Below are 23,958 nucleotides of genomic sequence, written 5' to 3'. Positions count from 1 at the left end.
GACACAGTCTCACTCTGTCCCCCAGGGTAGAGTACAGTGGTGTCATCATAGCTCACTTCAACCTCCAAGTCCTGGGCTCAAGTCATCCCCCTGCCTCAGCCTCTGGAGTAGCTGAAACTACAGGCGCTCACCACCATGCCCAGCTAATTTTCTTTTCTATTTTTTGTAGAGATGGGGTCTTGCTCCAGCTGGTCTCCAACTCCTGGCCTCACGTGATCCACCCGCCTCGGCCTCCCAGAGTGCTAGGATTACAGGTATGAGCCACCTCACCCAGCCCTTATGTTTCTAGTAATTTGTTTTTATTGCATTTTATGCAAATGGTGGTGCATGGCAGATTGGAGTGGGGGTGGTGCTGAAATTTAAAGGGTGACTATCAGCTATTTAACAGACCCCAACCGAGTGTTTATTCCAGCAACTATTCCATGTGCTTCCTGAATATTAAATTTTTTAGCCCCCATGACAACTCTGGGAGCTGAGTGCTATTAGAGATCAGAGCCTCCATGACACACACAGGGACTTGATGGGTAACATGCTTGGGTCACATGGCTTGTAAATACCAGACGCCAGATTAAAACTCCAGTAGTCTGGTTTTGAATTCCAAGGTTCTAGCCATAATACTTTTTTTTTTTTTTTTTTTTGAGACAGGGTCTCATTCTCTCTCCCAGGCTTGAGTGCAGTGCCGTCATCATAGCTCACTGCAACCTCAAACTCCTGGGCTCAAGCCATCCTCTTGCCTCAGCCTCCTGAGTAGCTGGGACTACAGGCGTGCACCACCAGGCCCGGCTAATTTTTCTATTTTTGGCAGAGGCAGGGTCTCGCTCCTTCCTAGGCTGGTGTCAAGCTCCTGACCTCAAGCGATCTTCCCACCTTGGCTTCCCAAAGTGATAAGATTACAGGCGTGAGCCACCACACCTGGCACCATAATACTTTTCAGCCTTGTCTATGTGGGATTGAGTGCATGTCTCCAAGTAAGAACATGTGGTCTGCATTTTATAGGGGAGGAAGAGCAGATAATCCATAAAGAGAGAACTTGAGGAAAGGTCCAGATGAACAAAAAAGAATGGGTTCTACAGGAAACAAAGAGACCAATGACCCAGATACAGACACCCAACCACAACCTCTAAGATGGAGTGGAGAGGCCTAGAGCTGGCCCAGGAAAGCCTTGTAGGGCAAGGAAAAATTTACTACTGTTCTCTGAGGGCAAGGAGGAGTCATTGAAGGACAGGAGTAACCAACATTTTGTAACCTTACTGAAAGCTTTGTGATAAATGGATTATGGAGGCCGGGCGTGGTGGCTCACGCCTGTAATCCTAGCACTCTGGGAGGCCGAGGCAGGAGGATGGCTCGAGGTCAGGAGCTTGAGACCAGCCTGAGCAAGAACGAGACCCCGTCTCTACTAAAAATAGAAAGAAATTAGCCAAACAACTAAAATGTATACAAAAAATTAGCCGGGCATGGTGGCGCATGCCTGTAGTCCCAGCTACTCGGGAGGCTGAGGCAGTAGGATTGCTTGAGCCCAGGAGTTTGAGGTTGCTGTGAGCTAGGCTGATGCCACGGCACTCTAGCCCGGGCAACTAAGCGAGACTCTGTCTCTAAATAAATAAATAAATGGATTAGGGAAAGACAAGCATGTTCAGTTTTCTCCTTTGAGTTTTTTTTCGGAATCATCTTCATCTCATTAATTGATGGTATCAGGGTGGCTAGTCTGATCAGACCAGGTGAGGTTAACACAAACTGTAATTGTAACTTTGATTAAAGCAGCAAAGCAAATGTTGTTCTCAAGGAAGGGTAACTGTTAATTTGGAAACAAGAATTAAACAGTGAAGGCAATGAGGGGATGTTTCCTAAGGTATATATCATTTCACTGGGTGTCGCTGGTGGTGGCCTTGCAGATGTCTGTGCCTTATAACTGAAAGTTTGCACTCTTTGGCCAACACCTCCCATCCCCCACTCCCAGACCTTGGGCAACCACCCTTCCACTCCCAGTTTTTAATATTTTATATTCTGATAATTATTAAATGAACATATTAATACAAGATCATTTCCTTTATTTAATTACATCAAGTCCAATTATAATTTAAGACCACATTTACTATTTTTTTTTTTTTTTTGAGACAGAGTCTCACTCTGTTGCCCGGGCTACAGTGCCGTGGCGTCAGGCTAGCTCACAGCACCTCAAACTCCTGGGCTCAAGCAATCCTCCTGCCTCAGCCTCCTGAGTAGCTGGGACTACAGGCATGCGCCACCATGCCCGGCTAATTTTTCTACATATATTTTTAGATGTCCATATAATTTCTTTCTATTTTTAGTAGAGACAGGGTCTCGCTCTTGCTCAGGCTGGTCCACATTTACTATTTTAAATGAACATTCTTATTGAAGTCTAATGCACATATAGGAAAGTTTAAAAATCCTAAGTATATATCCTGGTACATACTAAACACTCCTATGTGACTACCTCCCAGATATGAAAATAGAATGTTTTCAGCTAAAACTGGAGATCTAGTTTCCTAGGAACACCACTAGTTCATACTGTGACACAGGCCTCCTATGAAGCCCTTCATACACCCATTTCAGTCTCTATTATTGCCCCCAAAGTAACCGACAACCTAAATATTAATACTGATAATATACTTTAACAAAATATATCATTTGGTGTTTGGGTTATATCAGTCCACGTTATGATTTGGGATTAATCCAGGTTTAATGAAGGAATTCATTCATTTTTCATTGCTGTCAAGTATCTAATAGTGTCTGGATGCGCTGGCTCATGCATGTAATACTAGCACTCTGGGAGGCCAAGGCGGGATGATCGCTTGAGGTCAGGAGTTGGAGACCAGCCTGAGTAAGAGCGAGACCCTGTCTCTACTAAAAGTAGAAAAAATTAGCCCGGTGTAGTGATGCACACCTGTAGTCCCAGCTACTCTGGAGGCTGAGGCAGGAGGATTGCTTGAGCCCAGGAGTCTGAGGTTCCAGTGAGTTATGATGACACCACTTGTACTCTAACCCAGGTGATAGAGTGAAACTCTGTCTCAAAAAAAAAAAAGTATCTAATATTATCCTTTTAGATTGAAGTTTAGGACTATTATGAATTATGAAAGTACAAGTTTTCTTTTAAACGAAAGCATTTTTTGCATGACTAATTGTTGAAATTCTTAAGATGAACTGGATGCTACAACAGCTGTCCTCTTGGGGTTAGGTGTTTTTCCTTCACAGAACGATGTCTGAATCCGAGGTACAGGATTTTTAGGTGCCTCATTGGACCAGTCCCAGTGGCGGTCTGCCTTTTAGCCTTGGCACTCCAGTTGTACTTTCTCTTGCACATGCCAGTGTGTTCTTCCCAAGGTGGTTGACCTTAGAGCCTGTGTCTGCACGTGTGTGTCCCATTGCAGCACTTTCCACCAAACGGTGACAGTTGTCATCTGACTATGGCAGAAACCAGAGGCGTATAATTTTTTTTTTTAGCTGAGTCTCACTTTGTTGCCCGGGCTCTGGAGTGCAGTGGCATCGTCATAGCTCACTGCAGCCTCAAGCTCCTAGGCCCTATCTTCCTTGGTGATTACATTTCAAAACAATGGCTCTTGGGTCTTTGAGAAAAACATCCCTGGGCTGTAAAACTGGCAAAAAGTTTATTCAGCATTTGAAAAGTTTTGTATACATCAAAAATGAGTAAGGAAAAAAAATTATTTTTAATTTTTAGTTTGTATTTATCCTTAGAATCAACTTGTCAATTTTTACACACAAGAAAAGAACTTGCTGGATTTTCCTTGAGATTATATTGAATGTATAAAGGAATTTGGAATTAATTGACAGTTTTAAAAATTTTGACTCTTCCAATTCCTGGATATGGTTTATCTCTCCATGTATTTATTAATACAGTAAGCCCTCACTTAACATCATTGATAGGCTCTTGGAAACTCACGCTTTAAGCGAAAGGATGCATAACAAAGCCAAGTTTACCACAGACTAATTGATATAAACAAGGGTTAAGTTCCTACAGCATATTTCTGGTCACAAAAATATTGCTAAACTTCCAAATAAAGACCCCAAAACTTTTGGTATCAAATATTGAAATAATTGTGAGCTATACATACACTTAAGAAAGATTAATAAGAACAAATAAGATATTTATTTACCCAAATCAGTGAGTGATGTCGATCATAGTGTTGGTGGGATAAATCAAAAATTAAATGTTTGCAAAGTGAAAATTATAAGGAGCATCTCCTACCATGAGGCAGTTCAAAACCAAATTACTTTATGATTTTTATTTTACAATAATTTGAGGTGTTTAGAATCTTTTTAAGAGACAGGGTCTCACTCTATCGCCCAGGCTAAAGTGTAGTGATCATAGCTCGCTGTAACCTCAATTTCCTGGGCTCAAGTGGTCCCCCAACCTCAGCCTCCAGAGTAGCTAGAACTATAGATGCAAGCAACATGCTCAGCTAATGTTTTAAAAAAATCTTTTGTAGAAATGGGGTCTTACTATGGTGCTCAGTTTGGTCTTGAACTCCTTGCTTCAAGTGATCCTCCCACCTTGGCTTCCAAAGTGCTGGGATTACAGGCATGAGCCACCATTTCTCACCAATTTTACAATGATTTGTATGCATTCATTCATTCATTTTCCAAACTGCCTACTTCAGTTCAGGGTCACAGGTGGCTGGAGCCTATCTGGAAGCTCAGGGTGCAAGGCACCAACCAATCGTGGACAGGACACCATTCCATGGCAGGGTGCACCCTCACATACACCCTACTCACTCAGATTGGGACCTTTTTTAATATTTTCCAACCACAGCTAATATTACAATATTCACTTCATTTTGGTATACTGGCCTTGTATCTGGCACCTTGCTAAATTTATCTAGGCTAATATCTGTTGAATATTTTTTGTTAAAAAAAAAAATCAGGGCTTGGCATAGTGGCTCACACCTGTAATCCTAGAACTTTGAGAGGCTGAGGTGGGAGGGTCACTTGAGGCCAGGTGTTCAAGACCAGCCTGAGCAAGATTGTGACCCCCCTCTCCACAAAAAAAAAAAAAAAAATTAGCTGGGCATGGTGGTATACATCTACAGTCCCAGATACTCAGTAGACTGGGGCAGTAGGATGGCCTGAGCCCAGGAGTTTCAGCTTGCTGTGAGCTATGATAATGCCACTGCACAATAGTCTGGGTGACAGACTGAGACCCTGTCTCAAAAAACAAAACAAAACAAAAAAGCAGGGCTTCTATAAATAATGACTTTTGGCAAATTTTCTTTCTTCATTTCACTGGTTAGGGAGCAGGCCAATATTTCATAGAGAGGATAGAGGGCGCCCACCTCAAGCTCCAGCAGAATGATTTTGCTATAGCTTTTTTGTAAAACTTTCTCACATCAAGGATATTTCTTATATTCCCAGTTTATCATATGCTTTTTTCAGTAATGAATACTGACTTTTATTAAACATTTTAATGTACCTACTGAAATGATTATATCATGCTCTTATATCATATTAATGTAGTAAATTGAAGTGATTTTTTGAATTTTAACCCAACCCTCCTGCATTTTGGAAATGAACACCACTTGTTTGGGATGTATTGTTTTCCTTATATGTGAATAGTTTTGATTGCAAATATTTTGCTTTGGATTATTTTAATGTACTTGTAAGATTTTGTTATCAGAAAAGTATTGACCTCACTAACTAAAATGGGTAGTGTTCCCTCTTGTTCTGTGCTCTAAAAGAATAGCACAGAATCTTTATTTGGGTAAAATTAGAGTTCTGTCTTTCTTTAATGTCTGGTGTAATTCATCGATAAAGTTATGCAGGTCTGATGTTTTGGTTGATTTGTTTTTCTTTAATTATGCCAGTAGTGCAATTAATACATATCTCTTCTATTTCTAGTTTGTAGTCCTTAAGAATCCACTAATTGTTGAAACAAATCTCCAGAGACATATAAGACACCGAGAGTAAAGCATCAAAATTGAGTCTCTGAGAAATCTTGCTAAGAATGGCTTTAGATCTCAGAAAATCATTTCAGTGTGAACCAGCTGGGAATGATCTTGGATCAGAAAATCTAGAGTTTAAACCAACCCAAAGACTTGTTATCCAGAATGAAGAAGGGATTTCTAAGTTCTCAAGCACTCAACTCGACTCATCTCAAAACAGCAATAACTCGTGTGCAAGGCAGGAATTGCAAAGATTCTATGAGTTTTTTCACTCATGGCTGCAACCAGAAAAGCACAGCAAGGATGAAATTATTTCTCAATTGGTCCTGGAGCAGTTTGTAATTAGTGGATACTGCAATGACAGGTCCATTTTGAAAGAGAAATGGGAATCAAGTGGCAGAGACCTGGAGAAATTAATGGAAGAAATAACCGATGATTGTATGAAGTCACCTGTCTTAGTAAGTAGTGGGTTCTGAACTCTGAGATGAGGGAAAGAGGGGAGTAAGGAATAAGTACAGTCGGTTCTACAAGTATCGAAAGAAGTTATTGTAGGTCCAGTTACTAGATTACACTCTTTCTCACCAAGGAGAATCCCCATACGCCTAAATTCTCATGAAAAAGAAGCAAAAAAGGCCAGGCACAGTGGCTCACGCCTGTAATCCTAGCACTCTGGGAGGCCGAGGCGGGTGGATCGTTTGAGCTCAGGAGTTCGAGACCAGCCTGAGCAGGAGCGAGACCCCGTCTCTACTAAAAATAGAAAGAAATTATATGGACAACTAAAAATATATACAGAAAAAATTAGCCCGCAGGAGTTTGAGGTTGCTGTGAGCTAGGCTGACGCCACGGCACTCACTCTAGCCCGGGCAACAAAGTGAGACTCTGTCTCCAAAAAAAAAAAAAAAAAAATTAGCCCAGCATGGTGGTGCATGCCTATAGTTCCAGCTACTTGGGAGGCTGAGGCAGGAGGATTGCTTGAGTCCAGGAGTTTGAGGTTGCTGTAAGCCAGGCTGACATCATGGCACTCTAGCCTGGGCAACAGAGTGAGACTCTGTCTCAAAAAAAAAAAAAAAAAAGCAAAAAGGCATATATCCATTTATTCTGTAGGACATAAAGGAGCCAAACGTATTGATTGTTTAAGTTAATTAATTTTAGTAAGTACAGTGCCAGATTGAGAAATTGACATTTGATCAGAGATCTCAAGGATGAGGAAGAAATGCTTTGAAAAAAGTTGGTTCTTCCCTCAGGGAGCCTTAATCAGGAAAGACATAGTAACAAGGCAATTACAGTGGCTCCTCATTCTCAGATCCCATATTTGCAAAATTTCTAAAATTCATTTGTAACCTCAAAATCAAATACCTGAGGCATGTTCTTCAACATTTGCAGACATTGACAGAGTGGTGAAAAAGTTAAGTCACCTGATACGCATGTTCCCAGATGAGGTTGAACACTGACTTCTTATTTTAGCTCTCAGACTGTAAACAAATGTCCTTTTCACAGTCTATTTAGTGCCATATTTTCACACTTTTGTGCTTGTTGATGATTCTGTTGTTTAAAATGACAACCAAGTACAGTGCCGAAGTGCTATCTAGTTTCCTAAGTGCACAAAAACTGTTGTATACTTTATGGAGGTGTGTTGGATAAGCTTCATTCAGGCATGAGTTTTATTTATAGTGCTGTTGGCTCTGAGTTCAGTGCTAATTAATCAAGAATATATATTAAGCAAGGTGTCTTCAAATAGATACATAAAACAAGGTTATGTATTGATCAGTGGACAAAAATATTGTGGCCAGAAACTCCAGGAAACTGTATTTTCCCTAGTGGCAATAAGTCAATATTTGCAAATTCAGTGTCTATGTTGTTAGAACATAACCACAGCTTGTGAATGAGAATGACAACATCAGAAATAAGGACAGGGCTGGGCGTGGTGGCTCATGCCTGTAATCCTAGCACTCTGGGAGGCCGAGGCGGGTGGATCGCTTGAGGTCAGGAGTTCGAGACCAGCCTGAGCAAGAGCGAGACCCTGTCTCTACTAAAAAAAATAGAAAGAAATTATCTGGCCAACTAAAATATATATAGAAAAAATTAGCCGGGCATGGTGGCACATGCCTGTAGTCCCAGCTACTCGGGAGGCTGAGACAGTAGGATCGCTTAAGCCCAGGAGTTTGAGGTTGCTGTGAGCTAGGCTGATGCCATGGCACTCACTCTAGCCAGGGCAACAAAGCGACACTCTGTCTCAAAAAAAAAAAAAAAAGAAATAAGGACAGGACAAAAATATGTGGTATTCCATAGTTGGGAGCTTGTGAAAGCCTGTTGAGGGCAGGTTTTCCAAAAAGGCTTCTGTCACACAACAAATTCAGATACAACAGTGATCTGGCTTTGTTTATAGGTCCATGTCTGCATGCAGGGACAGGAAGCTCTCTTTTCTGAGAATATGCCCTTGAAAGAAGTCATTGTTCATCTTACAAAACAGTTGTCAGCAGGAACCCCAACAGGAGAGAACGTGGGATCACACTTCCAGACTCCCCAGGATACTCCCTTGGAAACAGGACAAGGTGAGTCAGGTGAATCTGCACACCACAGGGATGTTATACCCCTTCTCGTGAACAACTTCATTGAGTAATTTCTTTATTTCCATAGGACAAGAAGATAAAGAAGATGGCTGCAACATGTCTATGACAACTACTCAAGTAAATAACAGTATTACTAGTCAAGGCAATCAAATATCCTCCCTACTCATTATCCAGAAAGAGAATGGTCCCAGGCCTGAAGATGAAGGTGTTTCTTGTGAAAACCCACACAACTTCAGAAGAGAAGGGCTAGGCATCTCCAGGTCCCAGGAAGGGTCCCTGACGGGGCCCTCTTATCAAGATGTCCCTATGGATGTGGGGCCAGAGTTTCTCTCTGAGCCAAACCAGTCCTCCCCTGAGCCTGTCCCTAGCAACCAGAGCAATGAGGGAAACTCCACATGTGAGGTACACCAAGAAAGATTCAATGGAGCTCAAAAATCATATCAATGTGAGAAATGTCCCAAGATCTTTAAATATCTCTGTCACTTCTTAGCCCACCAAAGAAGACACAAAAATGAGAGGCCATTTGTTTGTTCTGAGTGTCACAAAGGCTTCTTCCAGGTATCAGATTTACGTGTGCATCAGATAATTCACACGGGAGAAAAGCCTTTTGCATGCAGCGTGTGTGAAAAGTCCTTCAGCCACAAAACCAACTTGCGGGCTCATGTGAGAATCCACACAGGAGAGAAGCCCTATGCATGTTCCCTTTGCCACAAAAGCTACCGTCAGTCATCCACATACCACCGCCACATGAGGATGCATGAGAAAATTACCCTGAAAAATGTTCCCTCCAAACCAGAAGCTTCCTGAGCTCATGGTCTGATGTAATGTGTATAAATATGCATGAAAGTATGTATTGTTCCATAGTACTTACCTACTTAGAACATAAGGTATAATTTCCTGATTATGCTTTCCATTTATTATCTCACTCTACTAAAATGTAAGGCTAAAGAGGGCATGGAATTTGTCAGTTTTGTTCACTAAACTATTTCCCCAAGTGCTTAGAAAAGTGGCTGACACATTTCCAGTGACCAATAAATATCTGTTGAATAAAGGAATGAATCCAACTGGGTGAGGTGGCTCACACCTATAATCCTAGCACTCTGGGAGGCCAAGGTGGGTGGATTGTTTGAGCTCAGGGGTTCGAGACCAGCCTGAGCAAGAGCGAGACCCTGTCTCTACTAAAAATAGAAAGAAATTATATGGAAAACTAAAAATATATACAGAAAAATTAGCTGGGCATGGTGGTGCATGCCTGTAGTCCCAGCTACTTGGCAGGCTGAGGCAGGAGGACCGCTTGAGCCCAGGAGTTTGAGGTTGCTGTAAGCTAGGCTGACACCACGTCACTCTAGCCTGGGCAACAGAGTGGGACTCTGTCTCAAAAAAAAAAAAAAAAAAAGACAAATCCATAATGTTGATGTTTATTCCTTAAAATCTGGGAATGTGGCCAGGTGCAGTGGCTCATATCTGTAATCCCAGCACTTTGGGAGGCCAAAGCGGGAGGATCAAGGATTGCTTGAGGCCAGGAGTTCAAGACCAGCCTGGCCAACACAATGAGGCTCCCCATCTCTACCTCAAAAACATAAAAATTAAAAAAATTAGCTGGGTGAGGTGAAGTATGCCTGTAGCCCTAGTTACTAGGGAGGCTGATGCAGGAGGACTGCTTGAGCCCAGGAATTTGAGGCTGCAGTGAACTATGATGGTGCCACTGCACTCCAGCCTGGGCAACAGAGCAATATCCTGTCTTAGAAAAAAAAAAAAATTCAGGAATGTGGCTCACATGAGAAGACAGCTGGTTCCAACTAAGAGGACACAAACACCAGCTTACTATGCTCCAGTGAGACTTTCCCTGCTCCCCTGTCCTCATGCCACACCCTTTGACTCTGGTGCAGCCACACTGCACCATAAAATGTGGGGAGCAGAAGTATAAATCTGGAAGCAGGCCTTAGACGATGAATTGGAACCTTCACAAGCAAATGAATTATGACAATTTAAATTCACCTGAAATATTAATAGCTAAATTTGAACTGAATGTGACTGGTGACTGAAAGCTGCAGATTGCTATTTTATTGACAAATAGTTACCAGAAAAGTCAAATGTTTTTTCATTAATTTCTTCCAAAGATGGTGGTTAGCAAGGGAAGAGTAGCTTATTTCTGATACCTGTTTGAAAGGGTAGTTTGGAGAAAAAGAATTCCTTGCAGACCCAAGATAAAAGTGCATATGCTGGTTGATTTTTTGGGATACATGTGTGAGCTGCTTTCTGTAAGGTTTTTTGGAGTGGCCGGTGCCTGAGAAAGAAAGACGAGCAGAGTTGAAAGGGATAAGAGGCTTTATTGGGGTGCTCCTGGCTGAGGGTAACGAGTCCCAAGAGAGGGACGCGGGCGAGCTTCACAGTCCCACAGAGTGCGACCAGAGAAGTCGCCCGGCCCAGAAGTCTGAGTGGGTTTATATACATTTTTAGGGCTGGGGGATGGGAGCTTCTCCGGAGGGAAGTTTTTGGTGGGAAGAGTGAGGAATTTCTTTGTTACAGTTTTAGGGCAGGTATTGAGGAATAGGAGGGGCTGCTTTTTTCATTAGGGAGGGGAGGGGTGCCTGCCACCATCCTTACAGTTTCTACTAGGGAATTGGGGCTCAAGCCCACAAACAAACTAGAGGGTGCCACGTAGAAACAGCTTAAATCATGGAAAGCAGTAATTCTGCAGCAAATTGTGACGCTTCCCTGATTCCCCCCGCTGTAGCCTCAGAACGGAGAACTATCTGGCTGCGAATAATGTTTCACGGTGCAACCAAGCCCGCTTATCCACTTTCCCGGACTGCCTCTGGGTGTTTTGATATTGTGAACATTCTTGCATATGGTTCCTGGTACACATGAAGGAAATTTGTTCTTTGAAAAGATCTATTATGAGGGGGGGGGCAAACTTTTTCAACATGGCTTTTTAACCCATTACAGCATAGTCAACAACGTAAAAAATGCTGAATGTCCATGTCTGCTCCAACACCTGGTATGGCGACCGCCTTGATCTTACTACCCAAACTCTAGGTGCAGTTTTTTTGAGTCAGCGGGTAAGATAAAGGGGATAAATAAAGCTCCTTCTCTCCTTACCCCGTATACGCAATGCGCCTGGATTTTGCATGTTTACTGCACATTTGACAATTCTCCCTGACACACCGGCTGCCAGTTTGACTTTGCTGGGTGTTTTACACGTCCTGAAATCACAAGTAGACAAAATAAGCACCGTGCCTGCACCCACCTCCGGACACCAGTGATTAGGTCTCTGCTGCAACAATGACCGCGTCCAGAGTTTGTGGACACAAAGGCCTCCCCAAACTCCTTAGGGGTTCAATGCCCAGGGAGGAAAGGTTGCCGCAGAGGCTTCTGGGACTCGTAGTCCGTCACGTGGTGTGCGTGGCTCTCTGGGAGCCGGAGTCTGTAGCGAGTTCTGCGCAGGCGCACAAGCCACCACTTGCCGGGTTGGGTGGCAACGACGAGGGCGATGGCTGTGAGTCTCACCGGACAGAAGACACGTTGGGCTGGCAGTGGGAGTGGTGGGGACCAGTGGAACTCGGGGACCCGGGGCCGCGGCCTCCTGAAACTTCTCTCAGGAGCCAGGCCTCCCGACGGCCTTTGGGACTTGTGGGCGACGGCGTCCGGCCGCGCGTTGCTGTCTGGGGGGCGGTAGTTGGCGTGGAGCACTGCACAGAGGCGCTGGTTCACGCGCGGAACCTTCTGTCCCACCCTCCCGCAGCGGAGCGTCGGAGCGGATTTCCCCTTGGAGTCCCTTGTTCCTGTGCTGAGGAGAGGGTGTCCGGGCAGCGGGGAACCACAAAGGTCACTGGATTTCTCTCTGCAGCGGCCCTTTTTTATTCCAAGTGGAGCTGTCTTACCCTTTACAGTAGTGGATCCGTTTTTCTCTTTAGAAGATGTATTAATGTTTGAAAAGTTAATTCATTGTAATATTCAGCTGTATAGATTATGTGCAAAAGTGCACGTCCCTTAGGATGTAAACACAAAACAGGCTTCAGGTTAGTCTCTAGCACGTGATTAGGTTTACACTCGTCATAGCCTTGGTCACCATAGGACTTTTTTGAGACAAGGCCTCACTCTGTTGCCCAGGCTGGAGTGCAGTGATCTGATCATAGTTCATTGTAACCAGGACCTTCTGGGCTCAAACAATCCTCCTGCCTAAGCCTCCGAAGTAGCTGGTATTAAAGACATGAGCCACCGCGCCTGTCAAGGACTTTTTTATTCATTTGTAACCCATGTAGCTCCCTCACTTCATCCCAGGCTGGCTCCAGTGTCCTTTCTTGACTTCCCCATTTGCCCCATGTAAAGTCACTATCTCTATAGTTTTATTCCACCTTGTTGTCATTAGAACCCTTGGGATCATCTGACATTGTCTTGCTCGTTTATTTAGCAAGATCTGTCTTGATGATCTGTCTCCAACCCTGACATATGAGCTCCTTTTCATTTTCTGTCTCCTCCTCCTGGAGTTCCCATCAGAATTAGGAAAAAAATAATTCAAACTCTCACCATGTTCCACATGATGCTCCATCCGCCCTAACTGACCACCTCTGTGACCTTCTTTGCATTATTCCTTTTCTCACTACCCTCCAACTAAGATGTTCTGAAAATGCCAAGCTTTTTTCCATTCCCCAGTCTTCGCCCTAGGAGTTCTCTCTGCCCAGAGCACTTACTCAGATCTCCGCAGAGCCTCCAAGCATACTCCTCTCTTGGAAACAGAATTGATATTCTCCACCTCCTAAAATGATTTAAGCCAAAATGTCCACAAAGGCTGTATCCTAATCTGTCTCATGACCCTAAAGTTGTTCTCTCAGAGAGACCTTCCTTGAACAACCTATCATAAATTGCAACCACATGATGTTTGCTACTTTAAAATAATGTCCAAAGTCAAATCTAGACTCTGCCAGATTTAGAAGTTCTGCCAAACACTCAATGAAATAATGAATCAAATTTTATTCAAAGTATTACAGATATTTGAAAATACCAACTCATTCCGTGATCCTAGTATAACTTTATTATAGAAGCTTAAATAAGAAACATGAGAGATGAAATTTAATCACCAAACTTATGAATATGGATACAAAAATCTTATTTACCAATAAAATTAGCAACAAAGGACGACAGCATACATCTTGAATTAATCCTGGGAATGCAGGATAGTTTATCATTGAAAATATATTAATGTAATTTACCATAGTATTGGATTGTAAGTTAATAAAAGAAAATATTTAAGCAAAATTTAAATCCATTCATATTAACAAGTCATTTACTATACCATGCATAGAAATACAGACTTTTAACAAGTTATGTACACTAAAATAAACCTGAATTACAATTATAAAAATGTCAAGAATATTTTTCCTTTAATTAGTAGACAGACAAGACTCATGGCTGCTTCAATCCAATATTTTGCCAAAGTTTCTAGCTTGTACCATGGTGGCTCACACCTGTAATCCTAGCACTCTGGGATGCCAAGGCTGGAGGATCATTTGAGCTCAGGAGTTCGAGAGCAGCCTGAGCAAGAGCGAGACCCCGTCTCTACTAAAAATAGAAAGAAATTATCTGGACAACTAAAAATATATAGAAAAAGTTAGCCGGGCATGGTGGCGCATGCCTGTAGTCCCAGCTACTCGGGAGGCTGAGGCAGAAGGATTGCTTGAGCCTGGGAGTTTGAGGTTGCTATGAGCTAGGCTGACGCCATGGCACTCTAGCCTGGGCAACAAAGTGAGACTCTGTCTCAAAAAAGAAAAAAGTACTACAGTAACACAAAACTACAATTTCTCAGAGATTATGTAATGATCTACATAAAAATTAAAAAACTAGAAATTTTATAACATTTTAACAAACTTACCATGTCAGGTCAATAACGTAAACCAAATTATATTTCTATAAATGAGAAATATAAGTGCACTTAGTTGCATATTAATTATATAAATTATATATTTCATAAAGATTTACAAAGTGGTTCAAAATTAATAACCCAATGTCCCACTTTTTTTTGAAAGTCAGGTTGGTGACCTCATATGGACTCCACCATCTTTCTTCGTGCCCTGGAAGAGGCAATTTTATCTTGGTGGCAGCAAATATTGGTAAGTAATGAAGGCTGTTGCCACCTGAATCAACAGGAATATTGGCTGAGTCACAAACCATATCCCTGGACTACAGAATCATCCTCTCTATTCTTGTTGTCCTACCTCAGTAACAATGGCCTTGAGGTGAACAGGCCAGAGAAGCTACTACACGAAGCCACAAAACCTTTAGATTATTTTCTGACAATGATTTCAGCTACAGGAAATACAGTTATAGAGATCCTGAGAATTTCTGTAAACGCAGACCCCATACAGCCATATTCACTGGAACATCTGTGGATGACCTTTTAGAAGAGGCACATTCCATCTAATTTATTGAGTCTCCTCCACTCCCTATTAACCCAGAATTTCTGTACCAATTAGAGTTGCATGTGACCCCTGTAGTCTAACAACAAATGACACTAGCCTATACAGTCCTATGTATCATGGCACATGGCTCCTTTGCAGGGCCTGGGGAAGAGTTCCCCCTCAACAATGCTAGAAATTATATGATATCACTTGTGAACCAGTGAACAAAATTTATGTTCATAGAAGCACTGGGTGTTGTCACAACTGCCTCCTTTTCACAGTGTCCTCTGATCTCACAAAAATCCTGGTACTAGGCCACAAAATAGGAAAACAAAGCTTCGTAGTCTCTACCTTGAGGCTTTGGGCAACAATGTAAATTAGACTAATACTGGACAGAGAGCTGTTTTCTGCCATCACATTATCTCTTCTGAAGCACAGAAAATTAGGGATCTCCACAAAATCTGTTCACTCCTTCATGCTCACATCACTATTCTGCTTAACAGTCACCCCACACAATGAATAGAACCCCCAAGATTAAAGGTGAATAAGTTTTCAAAACCTTTATAAAAGGATCATATACCAGAGCAATGTGCACCAAGCAGTTTCTAGGCTGGTGAATTAGAAGCTGGAAAATCTCATCACAAGCATGATGTGAGACCAACAATGTTCCTGAAAAAGTTAATCCTTCTTAGCGAGCTGACAATACAGCTCAGATCAAGTCCTTTGGACCAAAACTGGGTTAGGTCCATGACCTAAAGTCAGAGAAAAGGAAATGAGGACTGCCCCATGCCCCAGGGCTTAGCCTATTCATAATTTCTCCCAGCAAATGGAAGAGTACAGCGGTTTTCTTCTCTGAGCACATGATGTGGACCTGGCAGGTGGAAAAGGTGAAATGGCTTCAGCCTCAGAAACTGGGAATGACATCAGGCTATGGCCCTGGGCACATTAGAAATTGCAATTATTTTCTCTTGTTGCTTTTAGAGTTAAAAAAATGCAATTAATCTCAAAATTTCCCATATACCTGAAATTTATGAAGAATCCCCCATTATAGATGTTTGTGAATGAAGTTTAAATTTAGGTAGATGGCTTCCACAGTCTCCTCCAGTGCTATTATATTTAATAATGCAATAGCACATTCCCTGCATATTTAAGGCCTTTATTCAGTGTGAACTCTCTGGTGTCGAATGAGGTTAGATTTGCGACTAAAGGATTTCCCACATTCACTGCATTCATAAGGTCTTTCTCCAGTGTGAACTCTTTGGTGCTGAATGAGGTCAGATTTGTGGGTAAAGGGTTTTCCACACTCACTGCATTCATAAGGTCTTTCTCCAGTGTGACCTCTATGGTGTTGAATAAGACTGGACCTCTGGCTAAACGATTTCCCACATTCACTACATTCATAAGGCCTTTCTCCAGTGTGAACTCTCTGGTGCTGAATGAGGCTAGCACTTTGGCTAAAAGATTTTCCACACTCACTACACTCATAAGGCTTTTCTCCAGTGTGAACTCTCCGATGTTGAAAGAGGCCAGAGCGTTGTCTAAAAGATTTGCCACACTCACCACATTCATAAGGTCTTATGCCAGTATGAATTCTCCTGTGTTGAATGAGGTCAGATTTTCGGGTAAAAGATTTTCTACATTCACTGCATTGATAAGGCCTTTCTCCAGTGTGAACTCTTTGGTGTTGAATGAGGATAAATTTACGGCTAAAGGATTTCTCACATTCACTGCACTCATAAGGCCTATCACCACTGTGAACACTGCGGTGTCGAATGAGGTTAGAGAACTGTCTAAAGGATTTCCCACATTCACTGCACTTATAAGGTCGTTCCCCACTGTGAATTCTCTGGTGTTGAATGAGTTCAGATTTGCAGCTAAAGGCTTTCCCGCAATCACTGCACTGATATGGCATTTCTCCAGAATGAACTCTTCTGTGCCGAATGAGATTGAATATTTGTCTGAAGCATTTCCCACATTCACAGCACTCATAAGGCCTTTCTCCAGTATGAACTCTTTGGTGTCGAAAGAGGCTAGAGCTTTGTCTAAAGGATTTCCCACACTCACCACACTCGTAAGGTCTTTCTCCAGTGTGAACTCTCTGGTGTTCAATGAGGTTGGATCTGTAGCTAAAGGATTTCCTACATTCACCACACTCATAATGCATTCCTTCTGTGTGATATCTCTGGTGGTGAATGAGTTTGTATTTATGGATAAAGGCTTTTCCACATTCACTGCATTCATAAAGCCTCTCTCCATTGTGACTTCGTTTGTGTACAATAAGGTAGCACTTTTTGCTAAAGGATTTCTCACATTCACTGCACTCATATGTCCTTTTTCCATTGTGAATTTGCTGGTGCTGAACAAGAGTGTTCTTGAAGGTAAAAGCTTTCTCATATTTGCTACACTTATAAAGCTCACCTTCAGAGCAGACACTCTGATGTTGAACAAGTGTGTGTGTGTGGCTTGAGGCTTTTTTATATTCATCCCACTTGTAACTTCTTCCACTGAAAAATGTTTGCATACACTTGCTGCTTCTACTGTGTGGCTCCTCACCATTGGGAGTAATCTGGTGCTGGAGAGAGCCCATGATGGCTGGGAAGCCCTCCCCACAAGTGAAAGGATTTGTTGACACATGGAACCCGCAGCTTGTCACTAACATGGCCCTGTCCACATCCCTTTTCCAGGTCTCCTCTCCACTGTAATGCTTTTCATGCTGGTGAAGGTTTGCACTGAAACAGAAGCCTCTCATGCTTGTGTCATCCAAGTGTGATTTCTGCACAGGGTATGTGGTTTGGTGCTCAACCTGATGCAAGATGTCTTTTGAGACTAGGACACACATCTCACTGAGTTGAGTCTTCTGGGTAGATGGACACGCCTCAGAAATCCTGACCTGTGACATTCCCTCTACAGATACATTCTGCTCAGAGGTTATCACCTCATCCTCTATTCCATGGCAATAACCTGAAATCAGAGAAATGCTGATGAAATGCATGTTGACTTTGGTGGGAGGAGAAAAAAAAATCTATCACAAAAATGTGTGAGATACAAGTAATGAGTCTGTGGAACTGTATGGAGAACAAGAGAACCGAGGGAAAACTGAAAAATATAGGCTTCTTTGAAGTACTGAGCCTTTGAAGATTACAGAATAGAGGAGACCTCACCAGACAAAGAACACAAGGATGGGTATTGTATGTGAGGAGAAGCAGGGTCTCCAACTCACTTTCTGCCAAAAGCCTTCAGCAGGACCTTGTCTGTTAATGGCGTGTGTGTGCCATGCAGGTTGCTGGTGTCCAGTCCCAGGAAAATCCAACTGGAACTAAATAGCTGGTGATCAAGGATTATTTGAGGATGTGTGCATGCCTCACAACACTGAATCAAACCAAAGAACACTATAGAGTAGTGGAGAGGAACAAGTGATGTGTAGAGGCCACAAGGGTGGAGGTAGCCAGAAGCTGGAAGTGACAGATGATAAGACAAGTTGGCAAAGTATTAAGTGTAGGAAGTGGAAATAAAAATGAGTTATGGCCAGTGGCACTTGTACCAAAATATAGTTGGGCACACTGCAGGTTCCTGGTATAATTTGAACACAACCATGACGTCTTGCCTTTCCTCAGTTGCCATTCACCAGGACCAGGCCTCTTCTGAGACCATCTCACAATGTCCACTGTGTAAAGCAACCAGGGCTCTCCCTGTAACCATATGGGACAAGGAAAGAGGAAAAGTGAGTGACCAGTACTGGCTTAGAACAACATGGCATACAATAGTATGCAGAAAGAAAAATATTACAGGAAAAGGAGGGTCTTGCAAAAACAGCTCATAGTTCATATAAACAGTGACCATGACAATGCTGGCAATTCCTGGCACAGGTGGCCATGATGAAATGGCAGCTGGAGGAAAGGGGCAGAAACTGGGGCACAAAGTACTATGGATCTTTACACAGTCACTCTGAAAGGGAAAAAGCAAGAAAGATGAAAGCAAGACTCCTGAGACAGAGCTAATTCTGGAGTAAAAAAAGAAGGCAGAGACCACTCAGGACACTAGGAGGGATGCGAGAACCTTACCCAGGGATGCTATAAGTGCAAAGTTCTCCAGCATGACATTGCAGTACAGGAGCCTCTGAGCCTCATCAAGGAGCATCCACTCTTCCTGGGAGAAACAGATGGCCACATCCTCAAAGGTCATACCCTGTCATAATGGGAATAGTTCAATCCATGATCAGCTTCTCATGATTAGACCCCAAGTTCATCATCCCTCTTCCCCCTATATCCATCCCCTGGCCACCTATTCCCCACCTCAGAGTAGATACCCAGCACCACTGACTGATGCCTGTTCTCTCCCCACAGTTCCACTGATGCTGTGTCCTTCTATGACAACAACAGGCAGGTGAACAGACTGACAATATCTAAGCTCTGGGCCTGGCACTAGAGTACACTGCCTCTTGTCAATGTGGGGGTGTCACAAACACTGGTTACGGAGAGAAGTGGCCATGGAGAGGGTGTGGGCGATCTGACGTTGGTCTTATCAGGAAAGACCCCTCAGTTTCCCAAGATCATCCCTCCAAGACAAAAGTAACATGGGCTCACCCCCTTCACCCTTATGACTCTAATTCACCCATGGGGCCATGAGTGCACATTCCCTCTTACGCACATCACTCTTTGAACCATACCTCTCACACAGTTGCATTCCCACAGCCACAACCTCAAAGGTCACACACCTGTGCCATTATGGGGACAGTTCATTCCATGATCAGCATCTCTCCTAGGTCCCCAAATTCATCCCCCCCATGCATCCATCCCCTGCTCACCCTTCTTCCTATCTCCCCACCTCAGAGAACATAAGCCCCAGTGATACTGATGCCCACTGTCTCCTCATCACCCCATTGTTTACTGTGTCCTCCTACAGCAACAACAGGCAGGTGGGCAACCATCTAAGCTCTGAGCCTGGTATGCAAGCAACCACCGTCTCTTATAAGGCAACTCCCCAGGATCCTCCAGATCCTGGATCCCAGATACAACCAATGGTCTGGGTTCACACTTCACCCTTATGTCCTCAATGCCAGGGCCCTGGAGCCATTAGTTTACATTTCCTCTGCATGTGCACACCACTCTTTCCATCATGCCTCTCTCACAGCCTCACTCCTACAGCCACAGCTTTCTCCCTGCCCCATACCATGGGCATCTCCTTGGCCTCCCCAAGGAGGTTACTCAGCACATAGGGCCTACAGAGTGGCTGGCAAATTCAAACAAGATTCAGTACTATCCCAGACCTTTACTGTCTCTACTGCCAGAGGCAGCCTAGACTCTTACCATGAAGGCCTCTACACTGACTCTATTCCTTGTTTCAACCTCAACCAGCAAGAACCAGCTGTGGATCTCAGATACTCATAGCTCTCTTCCACTTCTGGGCCACACTTACTGTCCCCTAACCAGTCACAACCTTCATCTCACTAACCAATTTCATTCAAGGTCCAACCCCAGTGGCTCTCTACCCAAGTCCAGTAAGTCCCAAAGATGCCCCTAAGCTAACCTGACAGCATAACAGAAACACCCCGGGTCCCACCAAGAATTACAATAAAATCCTGGTGAGTCTGTAAGAGGTGGATAAGCACCAGCCAGCCCTAGCATCATCTTGTCTGAATTGCTCCTATGCTTCCACATCCATTTCATGTCTATTCATCTCCGAGAAGCTTTGCCCACATGCCAGACCATACTCTCTCTCTGACCTTCCCCATGGACCTGTGTTGAGATACTCACTTCCCACAACCAGGGGCCCAAGCAGAAGACCTGGTCTTTGGCCCTTCCCTCCCATTCCTGGGAAACTATTATCATTACCATCATGACTAGGCTTCCCCTCTATTAAACGTGACCCACAGCTCTATATACTGTCCACTGCTTTTTGGAGAAGTAACAATTCTGAACCTCTCCTCACAGTTCCAGACCTATGGATCCAGTTGCCCTGAACTTTTCTCTGAAAATTCTCATATTCTTAATAGGCCAAAAATAAAACTTCTGATATTCTCATTGAAATTATACCTACTATGAACCTCCCCATCTCAGTTGATGGACCTTCCATCCTTCCAGCTGACAAAATCGAACCTTCAAATCAACCCTGACCTCTGTCTCTCACATTTGCAAAATTAGAAAATTCAGGTAGTCCTACTTAAAAAACTGATCCAGATCCAACCAATTCTCCCATCTCCACAGCCACCACCCTGGCCCAGCTACTACCACATTCACCTGGACTATCCCAGTAGCCTCCTCTCTGGTCTTCCTACCACACCCCTCACCTTACAGTCTGTTTTCCATGCTGCAGCCACAGGGAGCCTGATGAGAACTGGATCAGATCACCTTTCTCTACTCCAAACCTCCCATTGCTACTCTCACATAAAGAATGGACATTCAACTTTTCAAGGAGCCATTCCAGGTCTGATTTCTGCCCCATTGCTCCCTGTTTCCATGAGAAAGAAAGGAGACTTGCAGGTCTCTGAACCAGCTCAGCCTACGCTCCAAGCCTTTGTAATATACACATTGGTAATGATGCCTGGGACAACGTTCCACATCTCATTTTTATTGGTTGCCAACAGCTTCATACAACCCTCGGCCTAGACTTAGGACCCTGGGCTTTACATTTGTTCAAGGTCCCAGGGCCCAAGGGTAGGAGTGTGTCAGAACAGCCCAAAGACACCAGTAACCCACAGACCACATGGGCGAGATGAGGATTAGTGACATTCACCAGCTCAGGCTCCCTAGTGATTCTACAGTAATCATCTGAAATTTCTACAGGAATCTGTAGAAAGAAGAAAGACATGAGAGTCAAGCAACCACAGCTCACGTTGCCCATGACCCTGCCCACTTCTGGAGCCAGGCACCCTGGGATGGCTGCATTATCCCTGTGCCTCAGTCCTCAATACTGCCTCTTACCAGCTGTGTGAGCCTGGACAAGAGCTCAACCTTCTTGTGCCTATTACCATCTCTCTTTCAGTCTGTTTTCCCTCTGACGAACTTTTGGAAAGCTTTTAGAACCCTATCTCAGACTAAGTCCCTCTCTGTCCGCAAATCTACAAGGCTCCCAATGTCCTAAGAATGAAGGTTAGATTCCTCAGGTGCAACTCTGTCTCACTGTCTGTTCCTGCAGACACAAGATGGACCCCAAGTTCCTGAATCCTCCCAGGTCAGTCGCACCTCCAACCTTTTGCACGTGCCGGTCCCTCTGCCTGTCACACTCTCCCACAGCCCGTCACAATGGGTGTCAGAAATAGGGACCCCACCCACGAGCGCCTCACTATCCCAGACACAGGGGGCTGGGCTGCAAGGACGTGAGCAGGCGCCTCTCACTGGGGGCTTTAGGACCTGGGTGAAGCACAGGTAAGGCCCAGAGGACGCGGCGCTGACCTGAGCCGGGTCCCTCAGCGCAGCCGCCGCCATCGAACTCTGTGGGCAGAGCGGGGGACCCAGACACGGCGGTCCCTATCCTGTGCCTGGCCAGGGCATCCGCGGCGGCGTCACAGATCCTCAGATCCGCCTCTCAAGCCTTCTCCGTCCAGTCACCCCGGTCCGGACAAAGCGCTCCAGAGCTCCTAGTGAGGTGAAAAGATCGGAGAGAAGCCAAAATGATCGCCACGAGGAGGATGCCGGAAGGCACACCCCATCGCGATGAGCATGCACGGAAGTGTCCCTGTCCTGAGTTTTCATTGGATGAACTCCCCTGCCATTTAGCGTATTGCCCTCTGGGTAGTGTAGTTTCCAAAACTCCACGGGCCTAGTCGGAGAGTGTCCCAGCCTTGACCTCTGTGCATATAGGGTGTGAGACACAGGGCACGGTGCTGGCTGTTGACGACTTCTCTTCCAGGAGACAGGGAGGTTATCGCCCCTTCTTAAAGGGGCCATTTTCAGATTTCTGGGGAGTGTTGTCTGTAGCTGATCACTTAAGTGTTTAGACTCATTTCAGACTCCCCGGGTACAATTTGGTAAAGCTATGAAACCATCATCATAATCATGAAAATTAACTTAATCTGTCACCCATATATTTACTTCGTGCCATTTTATCATCTCTCCCTGCCTTTCCCAGCTCTCCACACATCGATTTCCTTTACATTAAATCAGTTGGCATTTTCTAGAATTTTAAGTTATTGTATCTACCTTTAAAAAAAAACTGGTTTTCCTCATGCTATATAATTATTTTAAGATGAGATTCAACAATGATGCTTATTTGAGTAGTTCTTTTTATTGCTGAGTAGCATTCTGTTCTGTGCATCTATTCAGCTGTTTAGGGACTTTTATGTTATTTATAGATTTTGTATATTACAAATAAAGCTGCTATAAATACTTGCATTCAATGAAAGTTTAATATTTTAAGAATTCCCAAACTTAATCCAAATGGTTGTTTCCTGTTATGTGCATGAGAGTTTCAGTTCTGCTACATCCCTGCCAACACTTCACATGACCACTTTTTTTTTTTTAGCCCTTTTCATGTGTGTGTAGTATTATCTCATTGGTTTTCTTTTTATTATTTTTTTGATAGAGATGGGGTCTCACTCTTGCTCTGGTAGGTCTCGAACTCCTGAGCTCAAGTGATCCTCCCACCTCAGCTTCCCAGAGTGCTAGGATTACAGGCATGAGCCTGGCACTGTCTCACTGGTTTTTAATGCATTTCCCTAAAATTTCACAAAGTTGAGCATTTTTTATGTGTTTATTTGCCACGTGTATATCTTCTTTGGTAAAATGTTTGTATCTTTTTTCTATTTTCTTTTGATGAGTTTATTATTTTAACAAAGACATAAGATGGAATTTTACTTCTTCTATGATGTAACTTCTTTGCCATATGGAACAAATGCTTTTATACTGGAGGAAAATTTTTTTCCTTAATTTCTTGTGCACAATGTAATGCTCACATACCCCATACACTTTTATCTTTAAACTACATTAACATGATCTCTGTCACTTTCTTCTTTAGTCTAAAGTTTTAATAATACATGAACTTAAGCCTAGGTTTGTAATCTTTGCCAATTTTCTTGGTACAAATACTCCTATCATGGTCAATTTCCTTTTTTTTTTTTTTGTCTCCTTATTTGGTGAT

The 23,958-nt window shown here is 43.5% G+C and overlaps 2 protein-coding genes across 4 annotated transcripts; one reads left to right on the top strand and one right to left on the bottom strand.

The window, feature by feature from the left end:
• Positions 1-5,977: 5,977 nt before the first annotated feature.
• Positions 5,978-9,292, top strand: ZSCAN4 (zinc finger and SCAN domain containing 4). The gene is made up of 3 exons (XM_045532485.1): positions 5,978-6,373; positions 8,302-8,467; positions 8,553-9,292. Exons 1-3 carry the CDS (start codon positions 5,978-5,980, stop codon positions 9,290-9,292), a joined length of 1,302 nt encoding a protein of 433 aa, XP_045388441.1.
• Positions 9,293-10,807: 1,515 nt separating this feature from the next.
• On the bottom strand, positions 10,808-22,503 carry LOC123624556 (zinc finger protein 551-like). 3 transcript variants are annotated; one of them, XR_006730166.1, is made up of 4 exons: positions 22,275-22,503; positions 18,945-19,068; positions 15,905-17,844; positions 10,808-12,477 (listed from the first exon to the last, which is right to left on the bottom strand). XR_006730166.1 is itself a non-coding variant. In XM_045532482.1 (3 exons), the coding sequence occupies exons 1-3, from the start codon at positions 22,305-22,307 to the stop codon at positions 16,040-16,042; spliced, it is 1,962 nt and encodes a 653-aa protein (XP_045388438.1). In that variant the 5' UTR covers positions 22,308-22,503; the 3' UTR covers positions 14,187-16,039. The 3 variants fall into 3 exon arrangements, 2 of the variants coding, with proteins under 2 accessions (XP_045388438.1, XP_045388439.1); XM_045532482.1 differs by lacking the exon at positions 10,808-12,477 and having other exon boundaries at positions 14,187-17,844; XM_045532483.1 differs by lacking the exons at positions 10,808-12,477; positions 22,275-22,503 and having other exon boundaries at positions 14,187-18,572; positions 18,945-19,034.
• Between the last annotated feature and the right edge of the window lie 1,455 nt (positions 22,504-23,958).

The sequence above is a fragment of the Lemur catta genome, chromosome 19 (genome assembly GCF_020740605.2).
Source record: "Lemur catta isolate mLemCat1 chromosome 19, mLemCat1.pri, whole genome shotgun sequence".
Classification (NCBI taxonomy): Eukaryota; Metazoa; Chordata; class Mammalia; order Primates; family Lemuridae; genus Lemur; species Lemur catta.
This window is presented reverse-complemented; position numbering and strand designations above follow the sequence as displayed.